The sequence below is a fragment of the Nerophis ophidion genome, linkage group LG22 (assembly GCF_033978795.1).
Source record: "Nerophis ophidion isolate RoL-2023_Sa linkage group LG22, RoL_Noph_v1.0, whole genome shotgun sequence".
Classification (NCBI taxonomy): Eukaryota; Metazoa; Chordata; class Actinopteri; order Syngnathiformes; family Syngnathidae; genus Nerophis; species Nerophis ophidion.
Genome location: NC_084632.1, coordinates 27,451,449 through 27,471,000, shown reverse-complemented (window position 1 = coordinate 27,471,000; position 19,552 = coordinate 27,451,449). Strand labels below are relative to the sequence as shown.

General features: G+C 37.9%; 1 protein-coding gene across 1 annotated transcript in view; it reads right to left on the bottom strand.

Moving 5' to 3' along the window:
• The window catches only part of LOC133540745 (ephrin type-B receptor 1-like), a 301,052-nt gene that overhangs the window by 56,302 nt on the left and 225,198 nt on the right, over window positions 1–19,552 (bottom strand). Inside the window, exons 10-13 of the mRNA XM_061883635.1 lie at window positions 11,812–11,977; window positions 11,493–11,598; window positions 6,795–6,856; window positions 4,755–4,952 (exon numbers count right to left, since the gene is read on the bottom strand). Of these exons, the coding sequence (XP_061739619.1) occupies window positions 4,755–4,952; window positions 6,795–6,856; window positions 11,493–11,598; window positions 11,812–11,977 (532 nt within the window). The remainder of the gene's footprint in view (window positions 1–4,754; window positions 4,953–6,794; window positions 6,857–11,492; window positions 11,599–11,811; window positions 11,978–19,552) is intronic.

Genomic DNA, 19,552 nt, shown 5'->3' with positions numbered 1-19,552 from the left:
CTAAAATGAACGTGATATCGAATAGAAAAAGGCAACATCGATGACAAAACAATACGCAAGTACTCACACTCATACACACACTACTACTAATACTATGTGAGAATAATGAACAACAAATTAATGATTGAAGTGACAAGCTTGCAATCCTACAATACCCCGTTTGTGGACAAGGAGAATCCAGCCATGGGCGCACATCTCTTTATTAACCGGAGGTAACACAATCTGTGAAAAGACTCAACAAAGCTGCTGTCCCGCAAGAGCTAACACACACAGCTGAGCTAATACGGCTCCGTCTGGCTCTCTTACTGATGACACGTGTCACTTTGCAACAGGCACCGCCTTTTAAAGGCACACACACACACACACACACACACACACACACACACACTTTATTGTTTATGTTTTTTTAAGTAACACTAATTACTTTTCCTAGCAATTAAGATAGATAGATAGATGGATAGTACTTTATTGATTCCTTCAGGTGAGTTCGTTCAGGAAAATTAAAATTCCAGCAGCAGTGTACAGATTTGAGATCAATTTAAAAAAAGAGTAAAAAGTAAATAATGGGGGTTTAAAAGGAAACAAAATAGAGAAATATTACAAAAAGAATAAAAACAATGGGAATAACAATATAACAGTAAAATAAGAATATAACAAGACAAGGTAGGCAGTAGTGACCATGTTATGAAAACGTATTGCACTGTTAATGTTTTGAATCCCCTGTCATCCTAGTACCCACCCCCCCCGTCCCAGAGAGGAGTTGTACAGTCTAATGGCGTGTGGGACAAAGGAGTTCTTGAGTCTATTAGTCCTGCACTTGGGATGAAGCAGTCTAGCACTGAACAGGCTCCTCTGGCTACTGATAACGCTATGCAGAGGGTGACTGGCATCATCCAGGATGCTTACTAGTTTGTCTAACAGTCCTCTTCTCTATTAAGAACATTTCTTAAAAAGTAATTCCATTAATAATTCAATTACATTTTTGCCTATTGATTAATAAATTTTTAAAAGTAATTTTGAAACACTACCTTCAATTTTGTTAAACAAAATGTGACATTGTAATGTTAAATCATTCATAATTGTACGTGCTTGTTTGAACAAATTTATATAAATCAATTGATGGTGTGCCTCACACTTAAGCAAATAACCTTATACAACCTGTAGCTTGACTTATAAGTGCCGTAACTTAAAGGCCTACTGAAATGAGATTTTCTTATTTAAACGGGGATAGCAGGTCCATTTTATGTGTCATACTTGATCATTTCGCGATATTGCCATATTTTTGCTGAAAGGATTTAGTAGAGAACATCCACGATAAAGTTCGCAACTTTTGGTGTTAAAAAAAAGCCCTGCCTTTACCGGAAGTCGCAGACGATGGCGTCACACGTGGGATGGCTCCTCTCATATTCACATTATTTTTAATGGGAGCCTCCAACAAAAAGTGCTATTCAGACCGAGAAAACGACTATTTCCCCATTAATTTGAGCGAGGATGAAAGATTTGTGTTTGAGGATATTGATAGCGACGGACTAGAAAAAAAAAAAGATTAAAAAAAATAAGTTATAAAAAAACACGATTGCATTGCATCCAATGTTTTTAGAGACATTTACTAGGATAATTATGGGAAATCCCTTATCTTTCTATTGTGTTGTTAGTGTTTCAGTGAGTTAAATATTACCTGATAGTCGGAAGGGTGTCTCCACGGGTGTCTTGACGCGCAGTGTCTCAGGGGAGTCAACGGCAGCTATGAACGGCACAAGCTCAGCTTTTCTCCGGTAAGAACTGACTTTTTAACCACAATTTTCTCACCGAAACCTGCTGGTTGACATTTGTTAGGGATCCATGTTGGCTTGACCGCGCTCTGATCCATAGGAAAGTTTCACCTCCAGGAATTTTAAACAAGCTAAAGCTTCCCAACTCCATCTTTCTACTGTGACTTCTCCAATATTAATTGAACAAATTGCAAAAGATTCAGCAACACAGGACTCCGAAATACTATATAATTATTCCGTTAAAGCAGACGACATTTAGCTGTGTGTGTGCGCAGCGCTCATATTTCCTTAAAACCTGTGACGTCTTGCATACACGTCATCATTACACAACGTTTTTAAGACAAAACTCCCGGGAAATTTAAAATTGTAATTTAGTAAATTAAAAAGGCCGTATTGGCATGTGTTGCAATGTTAATATTTCATCATTGATATATAAACTATCAGACTACTACCCAGTCACAGACTGGGTAGTAGTGGGTTTCAGTAGGCCTTTAAGAGTGTTTTGAGAGAAGAGCTGTCTCTCAGGTAATTGTTCTGCTTTAAGTTGCGAACTAAAGTTTGAGTTACGAACCTCCCCACTACTGGTTGGCATAGCGATTGTCAGAAGGAACACCGTAAAATTTGACAAAAACATCTAGTCTTACTCGCTAGCAACAGCTTGTTGCTTGAAAGGGACATCATTTGGTTTTCCAACCATAGGAAGCAAGTCAATGAGTGTGAAGGACAGTTCTAGGATGAAGAAGTGGATGATGGATTGAATAAAAGATAGAAACTATCAAAAACATGACCGATCGTGTAGCAAACTCAGGGAGGCAGTTCTAGTGTAGCATAAAATAGAATGGAAAGGGATAGAAGGCTTTATTGTCATCAACCATGAGAGCATGACTAAAATACAGGTGGCTACCCTGTTAAAGTCAAAAGTGCCAATTTAAGATAATCGAATAATAAGTAAAAAATACCAAACCCTATTCATGTCAAGAAAATGACTGGCAACATGAGTCTTCTTATTCCAAGGTTCCCCTACTTCTGATGTGACAACTAAAACGTAACATGACGGACATCTCTTTCAAGTAAAAACATCTTTCTAATCTGAATTTGGTCTTTTTTTTGGTTTATTTTGATGTTTAAATTTGCATTTATTACAGCTAAAAAATGCAAAACTACAATTGTACTACATGGTATATTGCAATAGCTGGTTTGGCATAAGTATTATATTTCCTGTGGATGTTCCCACATAAATAAAAGCAAATCTACCACAACTTCAAAGCATACAATAATAATTGGAATGGCTTGTTCCCAGCGATGCTCACTGACACATAAAATTGGTTTATTTAGTTTACCGTTATCTTCTGTTTCATGTGACAGGCTGTCTCCTGGAAGACACCAACGTGGCGTTTGAAAACACTGTTTGGAATTTGCAGCATAACCTTTATAATTGAAGGCAACACATTCTGAGGCAGATTGTAATGCCATTAAAAACAATACAAATAAACTGTTATTATTATATACTGTATGTTAATCACTGTAACAGTCAAGATATAAAATAGTCTTCAAACTTTCTTATCTTAAATGACTCATGGGGAAGGTCAAATAAAAGTAAAAACACTGTTGTACCTGATGTAGTTCACAGAAAATATGCCTTATTCAATATTTCAAATACAGTGCGGCAAAAAAGTATTCAGTCTGTCACCGATTGTGCAAGTTCTCCCACTTAAAATGATGACAGAGGCCTGTAATTTTCATCATAGGTACACTTCAACTGTGAGAGACAGAATAAGAAAAAAAATCCAGGAAATCACAGAGTAGGAATTTTAAAGAATGTATTTGTAAATTATGGTGGAAAATAAGTATTTGGTCAACCATTCAAAACTCTCACTGATGGAAGGAGGTTTTGGCTCAAAATCTCACGATACATGGCCCCATTCATTCTTTCCTTAACACGGATCAATCGTCCCGTCCCCTTAGCAGAAAAACAGCCCCAAAGCATGATGTTTTCACCCCTATGCTTCACAGTAGGTGTGGTGTTCTTGGGATGCAACTCAGTATTCTTCTTCTTCCAAACACGACAAGTTGAGATTATACCAAAAAATTCAATTTTGGTTTCATTTGACCACATGACATTCTCCCAATCCTCTGCTGTATTATCCATGTATCCATTTTGGTATAAACTCAACTCGTCGTGCTTGGAGGAAGAATAATACTGAGTTGCATGTTGCTGTTTTTCTGCTAAGGGGACAGGACGATTGATCCGTGTTAAGGAAAGAATGAATGGGGCCATGTATCGTGAGATTTTGAGCCAAAACCTAACTTCCATCAGTGAGAGCTTTGAATGGTTGGCCAAATACTTATTTTCCACCATAATTTACAAATACATTCTTTAAAATTCCTACAATGTGAATTCCTGGATTTTTTTTTCTTATTCTGTCTCTCACAGTTGAAGTGTACTTATGATGAACATTACAGACCTCTGTCATCATTTTAAGTGGGAGAACTTGCACAATCAGTGACTGACTAAATACTTTTTTGCCCCACTGTAAATGTGTTTGTTTTACTATGTCATTGACATCAATTTTTAGATTCTACTTTGTATAGCGGTATCTATTTTTGTATATCCATAAAACATTATTTTAGTTTTACTTAAATATCAGGACAATCCCTTTTTTCCAACCATCTTTTTAGTTTAGTAACGTTTTCATTACTTCTTAAGTATTTTCCGCAAAGCATAAAGCAGTAGCGTCTTCTGCAAACCGTGTTACTGTAGCTGTAAGTCATTTTTGTCTTTACAAATGTCATTGATTAAAAAAAAAATGTATATATTTTGTTTTCTTTGAGTGTGTATGGTTGTCTATCTACAGTATGTTGGCCTTGAGACAAGGTGGCAGTTCATCCGCCTGACCCCGATAGGGACAAGTGGTAGAAAATGAATGGATTAAATAACTATCGATAATATAGAAGATGTGGAGAATTAAAATCAATGTTTACCTGAGCCGATGACTTCCTCAATTTTGACGCACGAAGAGTCAATTTCCTTGGCAAACTCTCGGACAGCCTCATTGGGGTCTTCATAGGTAAAAGGGTCGATGTATATCTTCACCCCTGGTGAACTGTGACCGTCTGACATGGTGGGGAAGGTCACTGTGGGGGTAGGACCACTGAACATGTCAGGTCTCAGAGTCACCTCTGATGGAAAACAACAGTAATTAGTACAAATACATTTTAGTGTCGTGTCCTATATGCAACACCTTGGCCAAAATCTTAAAAAAAAAACACAATGCTCAAACAATGAATCAGTAAGATGCTTTGCTGGTCTTGAACTTTTAACTATTTATCTGCTTCCAACTCTTAGGGAGGAGTTTGAGCCGGATGATTAAATTTTGTGTGGCCCTAAACAAGATTTTGTTTGTGGCTCTATTTTGGTCTTTAATATCACTTATTGTTATTATTATTCAAAATATGAAGGGACCCAACCCGACCTTAAGCCAAAAGTCATCGCCCCACATACACACTCACTATGTTTACAAGCATGCACTAAAAACAAATTACAGACTTTATTTTGTTGGTATTAACTCTTAAGTTCTTTGCGTGTTTGTAATGTGTCCAAGATTTTGTATGCAAACAATTTTAATAAGGTCTTTGACTTTTTAAATATGGGATCATCATTAGTGACTGATAATCAATATAATTGTTAAAATATTGTTAGTGAAAAGTGAATTGGTCCAAGTGTATGAATTTTCTCTGACTATCTGTGTTGGCCCTGCGATAAGGAGGCAACTCGTCCAGAGTGAACCCCGCCTTCTGCCCAAGTGCAACTGGGATAGGCTCCAGACCCCTGCAACCCCGAGAAGGACAAGCCGTAGAAAATGAATGATGTATGGTAATCTACTAGGGAGGCATTTCTCAATCTGTGTTATTTGTACCACAGATACGAAAAAAATGTTATCAATTCTTTAGGTACATTGTTTTATTTTCCTATATTTAAACACAGTGTTACTGTTCAAACACTGTGTAATGTTACAGTGGCCAAAACAATTAAATATACGTGTTAAATAAAAACTTCTGTCTAGTTTTAAATGAATATTTAGGCCTACCACGTCACTGTATTTTAATGTCGGTCATTATAGTGGTACTTGGTGAAAAGTTTGAGAACCACTGTACTAGGAGTTAAGCCTCCCCTCTCTTTAAAAACAAGTGATGCCTCTGTTTCAAACTTTAATTAAGGGTGCTTGAATGCACTACAATCATGTGCTATGAGATGCAAAAATACAATTTAAACATAATTTTGTCCAATAGATTAATTGTTTTAAACATTTTTGCTATCACCTCAACCTGGTTTCCAAATCTCCCGTCCACAGGCAAAACCCAGTAACTCAATTTTGGTCAAAACTGAGCTGATAATAATTTTGGAGTTACTAGGTGATATGCTTTACCTTAGTGTATGCGATATTGTAATTTATTCCGTAAGGAAGCTGTTACGCGCATGGCAGGACCTAGCAACTACCACATAACCGCGTAGATACAACAGACAAACCTAGTATCTCAAGGGTATCTCTAGAAGTTAGTTACTAGGTTCTGCTTTTGGACGGGAGAAATGTTGTCACTATTTGTGAACTTACTAATTTCCACTTTAATGACGTTATGACGTCTGTGATAAGCGAACGGTGAAGTGTTGCGTGTGGCATTCTGCATTTTTACAAGACTACTGTTACACATTCCCTAATTGGATTCAAACAACCTTTTTAATAAACTTTAACAGAAATATTGATGTGATCTTTACTTGTGTGATGTTGTATTTTACAACTGACAGAATTAAAATAAAACATAAAAAAAATAAAAAAATCTTTACCTAATAGGGTGTTCAAGCGACGAACCGGCAGAGTTTCAGGAAAGACAAAGGCATGATTGTTTACGTTGGGTGTTAAAGAACCTGAGAACCCTGACCTGATCAAATTGAACTACAACAGAAACTGAGCATTTCTCAACTGGATGTGGGTATTTGAAGATCACATAAACAATGAATCCTACCTCCTCCTGCATTGTACTGTTGCAGCTTGTCTCCATACACACTCTCTTTCAACTGCCTCCTCCTGCACAATAGAAAAACACACACAACCAAAGAGTTTGCAAAAAGATGGAAGCAGCTAGAAAGACAGCTACAGATACAGAGATAGAAGGGAAGTTAATATTTTTTTTTTCCTGTCAACTGAAGTCTTTTGGCATGTCAAAAAGTATCAACAGGAGGGGAAAAACAGCAAAATAAATGCAGGAATTGAATAATATTGGCTGACATGTTGCTGTTATTATTTTCTTGACTCTAGCTTACATCTCCACCGTGACTCAAATATGATATGTTTTCCAACAATCATCTTTTAATATTATTCAGAAATAGTAAGTACTTATACATTTTACACATTCATGTTTTAAAATTAGTTAAATAATCAGTATGTCCTCCTGAGGATCAGCATCCTCTGGATACAGATTCTCAGGAGTATAAAAAAAATAGCAAAGGAGGGACCAGGCTTCTCCCTTTCACTATGAATCTTGTGTTGTGTATTCCGGAGGATTAACGTTTAACCAGTGGTACGCCGTCAGGGCCAACAAGGCCTTCTCTGCTGGCCTAACATAACCAGAAATTATTTTTTATTTTCTTATTTATTTTCCCTAAATATTTAAAAGTATTCATATTGTTTTCGTGTCATTGTGGAGAGACGGAGCCGACGAGCCTACAGCGGGGTAGGACAAACGGCGGTCCTACTCAAGATGGCAGCCAGTGGGCGGAGTGTGTGGTGAAGCGTAGAAGCGGGGCGCGCTTGGAGCAACGCTGCAGCAATCAGAGTCAGGTGCGTAAACCACACACCTGCTCTCAATCCCTGCATATTATCCTGCAGTTTAAAAGGGGAGAAAGAGGAGCGATTGTGGCAGAAGAGGGAGGAGAAACTGCCACAACGAAAGACGACGAGAGCGACCAGAAGAAGGATGAGCCCGAGAGGAAAAGCAGTCACCGGACACCAAAAGGCGCGCCGAGACGAGCAGGAAAATAGGTCGCGCTAGAAATTGGCGTGACCGACTGGGACCAAACAAGGTTTATTGAAACAATAAACGAGTGTCAAACCTGCTACGATGCGTCTTGTATCGATGGTCCATGCAACCCACACGATGACGGCTGGAGACCTGTCACAGTCATATTATGCTCCTTCCAGTGCTGTTGCGGCTTCACGGTGGCAGAGGGGTTAGTGCATCTGCCTCACAATACGAAAGTCCTGAGTAGTCAGGGTTCAATCCCGGGCTCGGGATCTTTCTGTGTGGAGTTTGCATGTTCTCCCCGTGAATGCGTGGGTTCCCTCCGGGTACTCCGGTTTCCTCCCACCACCAAAAACATGCACCTGGGGATAGGTTGTTTGGCAACACTAAATTGGCCTTAGTGTGTGAATGTGAGTGTGAATGTTGTCTGTCTGTTTGTGTTGGCCCTGCCATGAGGTGGTAACTTGTCCAGGGTGTACCCCGCCTTCCGCCCGATTGTAGCTGAGATAGGCACCATCGTCCCCCGTGACCCCAAAGGGAATAAGCGGTAGAAAATGGATGGATGGACAGTGCTGTTGCTTTTCGGTTAGCATTTTTATCCAATCTGAATTCAGTTAGCTTATGTTGCCATGCTGTACGAAATCTGCCCGGGCCTTCAAAATCAACACTGCGGACGTCCGTGCACTTTAAGCGAACGGACACAAACATTTGACAGACAGTTGCGGTTTATCAGATTAGATCACAAGTTGTTATCAGTAAGGCCTTCTAGTTGGCCTAAAGTAGATATATATTGTGGTGTTATGAGCTAGGTAACATACAAACTCCATTACCCAGCATGCAACAGTAGGGAAGCGCATGCGCAGAAGCCCCGTTTAGGTTGAATGTTCCCATTTTGATGAGCACGTTGTGGAGTAAATCTTAAGAACTCGGACAACTTTTATGATTAGACAAGACAACACATATGTTTGCAAGGCCATTTTCAAGAAGTATATTTAAAGTCGGCCAACCCCGGAAGCTCGAATGGGTTCTACTAATTGTGAGTTCAGATATTTATTTATTTATTTTTTTCACGTTCAATATGTTTTTTGCTGTTTTTATTTTCACAGAACTACATAAGATATGTTTTAATTGCTGAAGCGGGTTTTTTGATTTTTAAATGCACCAGAAAATAACCCGTTTTGTACAATGTGCAGTAGTGCGTAAATGTATTTCTGTATAGTATTTCTCTAGCAATAGTCATGTCGGGACATATGGTATTTTTAAAAGGGGAATCACTGAAGTCGGACGTCACTGAAGGCCAGGTGGGAAACGCACGGCTCGCCACTGCGTTTGACAGAAGAGGTCTGCTGTTTTCAAGGACCTTCTGCAAAAAAGCTAGTCAAAGATCATTTATATGACAATACTCTATTTTTTTTAAGAATTTGCTGAAAAAAAAAAAAGGTTTCTCACAAGTTTTTTGAACTGACCTCAGGGACCACCAGTGGAATAGCACAAATCCAAAAAAGAGAGGACCCAAAATGGAACCTTGAGGAACACCACTAGTATAATTAAATATATTGAACAAATGACTACAGACAGCATCTAAAGTAAATAAGCTACATCAACACCATAGTTACATAAATCATCTTACCAAAAGAAATTGTAGCTGCCAAAAAGGAGGGGACTTAAGTGGATGCCTTGAGGTACACCTCATGTATGTAAAAGTTTGGACCCCACTGTTCTTTGTTCATCTATACAACAAGAACACTCTGGTGCTTTTAGGAATTTGCTGCAAAAACGTTTGTCACCCATGTTTTGAACTAAACTCCGGGGCCACTATGGTTTCATTGCACCAGGGCAGCCAGTTGAATAGCCCTGACTAAGCATGTCAAAGGTAGGCATTTTCTGAGGTTGTCAATTTTCAAAAACGAAATACCAATATGTGAGTGTAAATCAGGGGTCCCCAAACTTTTTGACTCAGGGGCCGCATTGGAATAAAACAATTTGCCGGGGGGCCAGGCTGTGTGTACATATGCATATGTGTATATTATATATATATATATATATATATATATATATATATATATATATATATATATATATATATATATATATATATATATATATATATATATATACATATATATATATACATATGTCTGTCTATCTGTGTTGGCCCTGCAATGAGGTGGCGACTTGTCCAGGGTGTACCCCGCCTTCCGCCCGATTGTAGCTGAGATAGGCGCCAGCACCCCCCGCGACCCCAAAAGGGAATAAGCGGTAGAAAATGGATGGATGGATATATATATATATATATATATATATATATATATATATATATACATGTATGTGTGTGTGTGTATGTATATACATACACACACATGTACTGTACATATATATATGTACATATATATGTATATATATATATATCTATATATATATATATATATATATATATATATATATATATATATATATATATATATATATATATATATATATTAGGGGTGTGGGGAAAAAATCGATTCGAATCGTTTACGTTGTGCGATTCAGAATCAATTCTCATTTTTAAAAAAACAATTTTTTTCTTTTTAATTAAACATTTTTTTAGTTTTTTTTTTTTAAATTAATCCAACAAACCACTACACAGCAATACCATAACAATGCAATCCAATTCCAAAACCAAACCTGACCCAGCAACACTCATAACTGCAATAAACAGAGCAATTGAGAGAAGACACAAACACGACACAGAACAAACCAAGAATAATGAAACAAAAATTAATATTATCAACAACAGTATCAATATAAATTATAATTTCAGAATAGCAGTGATTAAAAATCCCTCATTGACATTGTCATTAGACATTTATAAAAGTAATAAAATACAATAGTGTCACAGTGGCTTACACTTGCATTGCATCTCATAAGCTTGTCCAATGTTTTCACAAAGATAAAAGAAGTCATATTTTTGGTTCGTTTAATAGTTAAAACAAATTTACAATTTTGCAATCAGTTGATAAAACATTGTCCTTTACAATTATAAAAGCTTTTAAAAAAAAAAAAAAACTACTACTCTGCTGGCATGTCAGCAGACTGGGGTAGATCCTGCTGAAATCCTATGTATTGAATGAATACAGAATCCTTTTGAATCGGAAAAATATCGTTTTTGAATCAAGAATCGAATCAAATAAAAAAAAATCGATATATTATCGAATCGTGACCCCAAAAATTTATATTGAATCGAATCGTGGGACACCCAAAGATTCACAGCCCTAATATATATATATATATATATATATACATACATATGCACTCCTTGAAAGAACTCACACTAGCGGCATGCTTGCCTGACACTGCGGCTTGAGCACAACGATGCCATCCTATCGATGCGAAGATAAATTTTAAGACAATATGACTAGCCTGAGCGGCTGGGAGGCACCGAGAGTAACAAACGATGGAAAATGGATTAGAAAGGACAGATTTAAAAAAATAATAATAATGCAGCTAAGATAGGCTACAGCACCACCCGTGACCACGATTGGGACAAGCGGTAGAAAATGGACCGATGGATAATTAAAAAAAGAAAAGAAAATTTAATTTAATTTTTTTTTAATCTTGGGACTTCCTTCGGGCCGGCTTTTGGATGCCGGCGGGCCACATCTGGCCCGCGGGCCGTAGTTTGGGAACCCCTGGTGTAAATGTTTGTTTTGGTTGCATTACCTGACACAAATGATGGCGATAGCTACCAACGAGACAATACACACACCGCCGACTAAGGAGCCAGCAATCAGGGAGAGCTGCTGTCCCAAATCTGACTTAAATTCATCTGCAGAAACACAAAAGTGAAAAGCGGAGATTAATTCAGTGTTTACTACGTTATTATTCATTTCATTTCATTTCTAGAGCCCATACGCACACGTCAGGCAATTTTAAGTCACTTAGCAGGCAGATTTCCAACTGAGCTCAAGCTCACCTGGTTGTGCATGCAGCACCCACACACACATCTCCACACGCTCCAGCTGCACACCCACACACTTACCATCAATGAGCGTTTGGAAGAGCATCTCCTTGCTGTAGCTTCCAAATCCGGCCACTGTGCGGGCCCTCACCTGAACCATGTAGCCGGTCCCGGGTCTCAGTCCCTCCAGAATCACACTGGGGGTCTCGCTCTGAACCACTGAACTGTTCAACATTGACGGCTGAGACTGTGGGGAAGGTGCAGAGAGATAAACATGTCTGAGAGAGAGACTGCTGACCCAAAGCTGAACCTTTCACATTTTCAAAAGAAAATAAAAAACAAAATGACCTTTATCTTGCACACTTTTATTGAATTGAATTTTTCACTGGTGTCGTGGAATGTTATATACTGTATCTCCCAAAAGCAGAGACTATGCGTAACTAATTTGTAATTGGTAGCCTGACTGGTGAGTTAAACGCATGAAGAAATCAGGCTGCCTGCACACCAGGCAGCTGATAACTTGAATTTAAATAATAATTCATTAAAACAGCTCTGTTGTCGCATCCATTCTCTCACACGGAACAAGACACAAAACTGTATTTTGCCTGATTGGCATCTAATGCTTATTTTCGTCTATCATTTTAATTCCCAACATGATAATATTTTGTCATTCTCATTTTACACAAATTACACATCAGGTCCCAATTAGTTGTTGCTGTGTGACATGCCTTTAAGCAAACAACTGCCTCCTTCATCTCCCCTTGGAGTAAAAAAAATAACAGATGGCGTTACAAGGTAGCTGTGTTTACCTTTACTGTAGTCACGTTTCTACAAAGTTTCCACTTAATTCATCATCATACAACAACCGAAACATGATATTAAATCTGTTTTTGACTGTTTGGCTGATTCAACCAAATATTTCAAAGCAGGTGCGTCCATCAAAATGTGGGGGAGAAGGCACGAAAAATGTGTATTAAATCAATCTAAATAATTGGAATTTGAATTAAGTTGGCTCAACTTCATAAAATGTTAAAATTGCAAATAATTCTTAAAATTTAGTAATAGTTATTTTTAAAAATAAAAAAAGCCAGTGAGCAACAGTCAAAGTCTTTTCACTTATGCAAAGTCAAAATAAATTGTGTCATTAATTTCAGTATATGCATGATTAATGCAGTTTTTGTTGGTGATTAATTACATTAAATAACTTGTTATTTTTGACAGCCTTAAAACATTGTTTCAAGTATTTTCCTACAACTAGCTTACATTCTTCACATCAAGCCACGATACTACTGTCCTACTATCCCAGTGTTGGCAAAAAAATCTGTCTGGAGCCGCAAAACATTTCCATTTTCTACCGCTTATTCCCTTTTGGGATCGCGGGGGGCGCTAGCACCTATCTCAGCTACAATCGGGCGGAAGGCAGGGTACACCCTGGACAAGTTGCCACCTCATCGCAGGCCGCAAAACATAAAAAGCCTTACATCAGTCTTATAATGAAGGCAACACATGATGTATGTGCCTATATAAGCTGAATTAGCCTATTATCATAGACTGACAGAAATCTTCGTTGACAGAAATGTAGTATTTAAATTTTTCTTCAACACATTTTTGCAACAGTGGAAATGAAAATGGAGATTTCTCACAGGATGAGATAATTCCTGGAAATGACTGGCTTATAATGACCGAAGGTATGGATGTGTGTCCAAGTTTAAGGAAACAGCAGACTGTCTTCTTCTAATAGATTTATTACAGTCTTTGCAAGCTGAGTAACATTTGCTGTGGTCTGGAACAACATGGCACACAAGCAACTATGAGATATGCAGCCAATATTACATACAGATAATGTGTCATGAGACATGCAAATATAAATTAAATACACAGGGGACATAATTAAAGAGAATTAAATGAGCTCAAATATAGCTACAAATGAGGCATAATGGTGCAATATGTACATACAGCTAGCCTAAATAGCATGTTAATGTAGCGAGTTTCATATTGTCTCAGTCTACTCTAATGTTTTTTGTGTGTTTCTTTTGGTTGAGTTTGAGGGGGTAAGTTGAGATCAGTAGGGGGGAATGTAACAGAGGTAATTTATGATCTCAATTGTTTACTGTCTTACTACTATTCTTATTTTTTTATGTAATTTTATTTTAATGTAATCTTATCTAATTTATTACATTTACATATTATGTAATGTGACTCTTTATTTTGCAAATTTTATTATTCAAAGTTTAGTACTATGATTTCCTATATGTTTTTATGGTCTCTGAACATCACATGTCCCAGCAGACTTAAAGGCTGAGGACCGTTTGTGTAGTCAGTCTACTCTCTTCCATGTGACGTAAGTTGTGCTCTCTGGCGCCCCCTGAATTAGCTTGATAGTTTTCAGCTAACTTATTAGAAGGCTAGCTGTGTTGATGTAGGCCTTAAGGAGACACATTTATGTTAAGTTTTGTTTTGTTTTATTTCTGTGCAGGTTTAAAATGTTTTAAGAAGGCTGATTGGAGACTCACTATGAAACAAAAACACGCCAGGTACCAAAAAAACACTCAGAAAAAAAAAGTATTTCTATTCAATTGTACACTTGATTGATTAGCTACTAAGGTAGCTAATCGATTAGCTTGCTGTCGCGCACTGACCAAATATGCCTGATTAACACTTCAACAAGTCAATAATATTAACAAAGCTCACCTTGGTGCATTCCCGCACAGCATAAAATGTTTGATGAACAAAATGAGACACAAAAGAAGTGGCATTAAACACGTCTTTATGTGGCAACGTCAGAGAAAGTTGCACATGTAAACAAACTACGATGAGTTCAAGGATCGCTGAAATCAGCCTACTCAGGGGCCTAGTGTCTGCCCTGAGATCGGTAGGTTGTGAGTTCAAACCCCAGCCGAGTCATACCAAAGACTATAAAAATGGGACCCATAAACTCCCTCCTTGGCATTCAGCATTAAGGGTTGGAATGACTCCCGGGCGCGGCCACTGCTGCTGCCCACTGCTCCCCTCAGCTCCCAGGGGGTGATCAAGGGTGATGGGTCAAATGCAGAGAATAATTTTGCCACACCTTGTGTGTGTGTGTGACAATCATTGGTACTTTAACTTTTAACTTTAAAGGCCTATTGAAATGAGATTTTCTTATTTAAACAGAGATAGCAGGTCCATTTTATGTGTCATAGTTGATCATTTTGCGATATTGCTATATTTTTGCTGAAAGGATTTAGTAGAGAACATCAACGATAAAGTTCGCAACTATTGGTTGCTAATAGAAGTGAAGTGAATTAGTGAATTTTATTTATATAGCGCTTTTTCTCTAGTGACTCAAAGCGCTTTACATAGTGAAACCCAATATCTAAGTTACATTCAAACCAGTGTGGGTGACACTGGGAGCAGGTGGGTAAAGTGTCTTGCCCAAGGACACAACGGCAGTGACTAGGATGGCAGAAGCGGGAATCGAACCTGCAACCCTCAAGTTGCTGGCACGGACACTCTACCAACCGAACTAAACCTCCTTTACCGGAAGTATGTGCGCGTGACGTCACGAGTTGCAGGGCTCCACACATATTCACATTGTTTTTAATGGGAGCCACCAGCAGTAAGAGCCATTCGGACCGAGAAAGCGACAATTTCCCCATTAATTTGAGCGAGGATGAAAGATTCGTGAATTAAGATATTGATAGTGAAGGACTAGAAAAAAAAAAAAAAATGACGGCTCCGGGCGGCGGCAGTGTGAGTGTTTCAGATGTAATAAGACACATTTACTAGGATAATTCCGGAAAGATTCCTTATCTGCTTATTGTTTTAATAGTGTTTTAGTGAGATTTTAAAGATTGTAAAGACATACCTCTAGGTCGGATGGCCGCGGTGAACACAAAGTTTCTCAGAGAGAAAACGAGGAGCCAAGCCTACAGCTGTCTTTTAAACAGCTGCTGCAGAACGACAAATAATCCAATGATTTCTCCGGTAAGATATATATCACACTTTCCCCATTCAAAAACATGCTGGTTGACGTAGAGAAAACATGTTTGCTTGACCGTTCCGCTTCACAACAAACAGAGAAACACCGGCTGTGTCTCGGTGCTAAAGACAGCTGCAATCCACCGCTTTCCACCTACAGCATTGTTTTTTATAGTCTCCAATATTAAATGAAGACATTTTAAAAGTTTCAGCAACACAGATGTCCAAAATACTGTGTAATGATGCGGTTAAAGCAGACGACTTTTAGCCGCGAGTGGTGCAGCGCTGATATTTCCTGACAGTCCGTGAAGTTTTCAACAAGACACTCGCGGCAAATTTAAAATTGCAATTTAGTAAACTAAAAAGGCCGTATTGGCATGTGTTGCAATGTTAATATTTCATCATTGATATATAAACTATCAGACTGCGTGGTCGGTAGTAGTGGGTTTCAGTCGGTCTTTAACTTTGAATTAGTAGGACAGAACTCTCATCAGTGAAGCTAATATAACATAAACAGTGAGATTTCTAACAATTACAAGGTTTGTGTCATGTTTGTTCCCTTGTAGAAAATATATTTAAACAAAAAAAAAGTTTTTTCTTCATATTTTCCCATTTTCACACATTTCTGAAAAAGGTCCAGGGAGCCACTCGAGCGGCGCTAAAGAGCTCTAGAGCCGCGGGTTGCTGATCCCCGTACTAACCCAACCCCAATAACCTTAGAAAAACATTTAAGTCCCTTCCGTTTAATTTCTCTGCATCGACCGATCTTATGTCGATGAAAATACGGGTTAATTACATATACAAAAACAAAGTTCACAGAAATGTGTGTCTGAAAAAAGCTCTGCTTCCCTTCCATTATTTAAATACTAGTTCAGAACTTTCAGCTCCCCATGCTGCTTTATTTTAACCCAATTATTCCACACAGCTTCATTTTTGGATGAAAAAAGGTTATACTGTTACTGAATAAAGAATGAGGGGGAAAAAGATGATAGAGATGGTGTCAAGAAGGCATGAAAGTAGGGGGAGGGTATCTTGCTGAGGGGCGTCAAAGGGATGGGGAGGCAGAGTTCAGAAGGGAAAATAAAGTATGATGGCTGGGTGAGCGAAAGGATGCTATAATGATATCAAAACTTTAATTGAAAATAACTGTTATTAATTCCAGTTGTATTCTTACTTTTAACCTTGGATATTGCATCGTAGAAACCTGCACTCTCTCAAGTCATGGTTTTGGAAGAAAAAGACAGAGGATGTGGATAATTGGAGCGTATGTTTTAATCTGAGAAGATATGACTAATAAAAAAGATAGTGACCACATACATGGGGGTGGGGTTTGGTTTAAGGTTTGTGTGATGCAGGGGGTTGGGGGCTTGTTGCTTGCCACAATGGCAGGTTAGGTGGCCAGCCAATCTGGGAGGGCCTGGTCTCTGCAGATAAGCAGGAAGGAAAAATCCCACAACCCTGTTCCACATCAAATTGACTAAATTCAATCCTCATTATCTGCAAAAGTGGGGGAAATGGAGGAAGAAGTCAGGAGGGCGAGAAGGGAAGGAAACCACGAATAAGAGATGACGACAATGTGAAGTAAGTGGAAACAGAGCTGGTAAGGAAAACTAAATCTTCATACAAATGTCAACTTTTCGATAGAGTTCTTGCTCTTACTGATTAAAAGCAGCGACGGATAAGAGAAATCACTGCCCTGATTTCGTAAGTGAAGTGAAGTGAGTTATATTCATATAACGCTTTTTTTGATCATTCGTTTTACTGCTGAGTACAGACACGGTTTGGAAATAATTAAGATATTTACAAATGATTTCTGTGTAAATAACACATTTCACAACGTATACTGTAAATCTGCAGTTTATAATCCGGTGCAGCTAATATTTGGGAAAAAAAGGTGCGGCTTATGGTCCAGAAAATAGGGAAATCATCTAACGCTGCAATGTAATTTATCAAACCTTAAAATGGAGGCTGTTTTTAAGTCTATATTTAGCATATTGGGAAGGTTTGTGAAAACTGGCACAGTTATGCGTGAATTCGCTTTAAAAGGAGAAGATCACGCTGCAAATACAGACAATGGAGACAAAATCGTACATCCTATGCGTGTCAACATATTTGGACTGTCAGAAATAAAATGGTCTATACAGCAATGTTATTTTAGGATTTTAAAGTTGCTGGATGACTTAGGCCAGGGGTCAGGAACCTTTTTGGCTGAGAGAGCCATGAAAGCCAAATATTTTAAAATGTATTTCTGTGAGAGCCATATCATATTTTTTAACACTGAATACAACCAAATGCGTACATTTTTTAAAGTAAGACCAACATTTTTAGAGTATGATAAGTCTTTAATTCTTTTTATTGAACAGGTGCGGTAAAAAACAGATGGATGGATTAAAATGCATGACAATATTTTATATTTTGAACGTTATTTTTAACATTGTGATTACCAGCGGAATTATTCATTACTTATCGTGTTAAGTAATGTCAGCTAAGATTTATCTGAGAGCCAGATGCAGTCATCAAAAGAGCCACATCTGGCTCTAGAGCCATAGGTTCCCTACCCCTGACTTAGGCTGATTAAAACAAATCCAAATAATTTGTTTTGGTGTTTTCTTCTACAATATATGAACAAACTTTTTGCAACATGCATTTTCTTGCGCCTGGATCATTCCAGCGCATCATCATCATATTTGCAGGGCGCCTACGACAGTGTACCTTAGGTGTGCTGAAAATAGATTCTGTTGTCTAGACTGCACTTTTCTATATTGCCCAGAGAAGTTGGTATAATTGTGTGGTGCAAATTGCACAATATAATAAAACTCCACAGAGGGACAAGCGATAGAAAATGAATGGATGGATGGAAGGTTGGAGCATTTTTATAGTTTGCACACACTGTTTAGCATTTGTTATTTGGGATCATAGTTAATCAAGCCCTTAGTGCATATTTCAACATTTTCTTTAATTGTTCTATATTTATGTATCTGCAGGAGGTACAATATGATATTGTACAATTGGATATTGATCCAAATTAAGTCTTTAGTCTTGATGGAAGTCTACTTTACTAAGTTAGATTTAAGTTTCAAAACTTAAATTTTATTTCTGCACTTTTTGGGAATCTTGCCTATCGTTCACAACCTTTATGAAAGACATGAAGCCGAAGTAGAAAGCATTTTTTTAATGCGTTCTTACTTGTAATCAAAGGTAAATAAAAGTCCAAATGGGAGCTACTCTAATTCGGCCATAAAACCTGATAATTAACCATTCAAAATCCACTCCATTTACATTTTGTGATTGGAATATCAACCAAGTATTAGTGGTATTGTTAATATAGACGCTAACACATACAAACTATATATAGCGGCGCCTTGATCACAAGCCTGTGTACAATTTCGACATGATCCACTGGCGAGGTGTTTCCTCGCTTCCTTTCTCCCTAGAAATTTGTTGTAGATCATAAATCGTGCATCTCATCTGAATAGAAGAAGTCTAGAGCAGTGCATCTAAACCTTTTTTCAGTGACGTACTCCCTGTGATTTTTTTTTAAATTCACTTACCCCCTAATCAGAGTAAAGCATTTTTGGTTGAAAAAAAGAGACAAAGAAGTAAAATACAGCACTATGTCATCAGTTTTTAATCTATTAAATTGTATAACAGTGCAAAATATTACTAATTTGTAGTTGTCTTTCTTGAACTACCGTATTTCCTTGAATTGCCGCAGGGCATAAAGTATGCGCCTGCCATTAATTACTGCCGGGTCAAACTCGCTTCCCAAAATAATTAGCGCTTGCTTAGTATTACTGCCTGGTCAAACTCGTGACGTCACGAGTGACACTTCCCCTGTCATCATTTTCAAAATGGAGGAGGC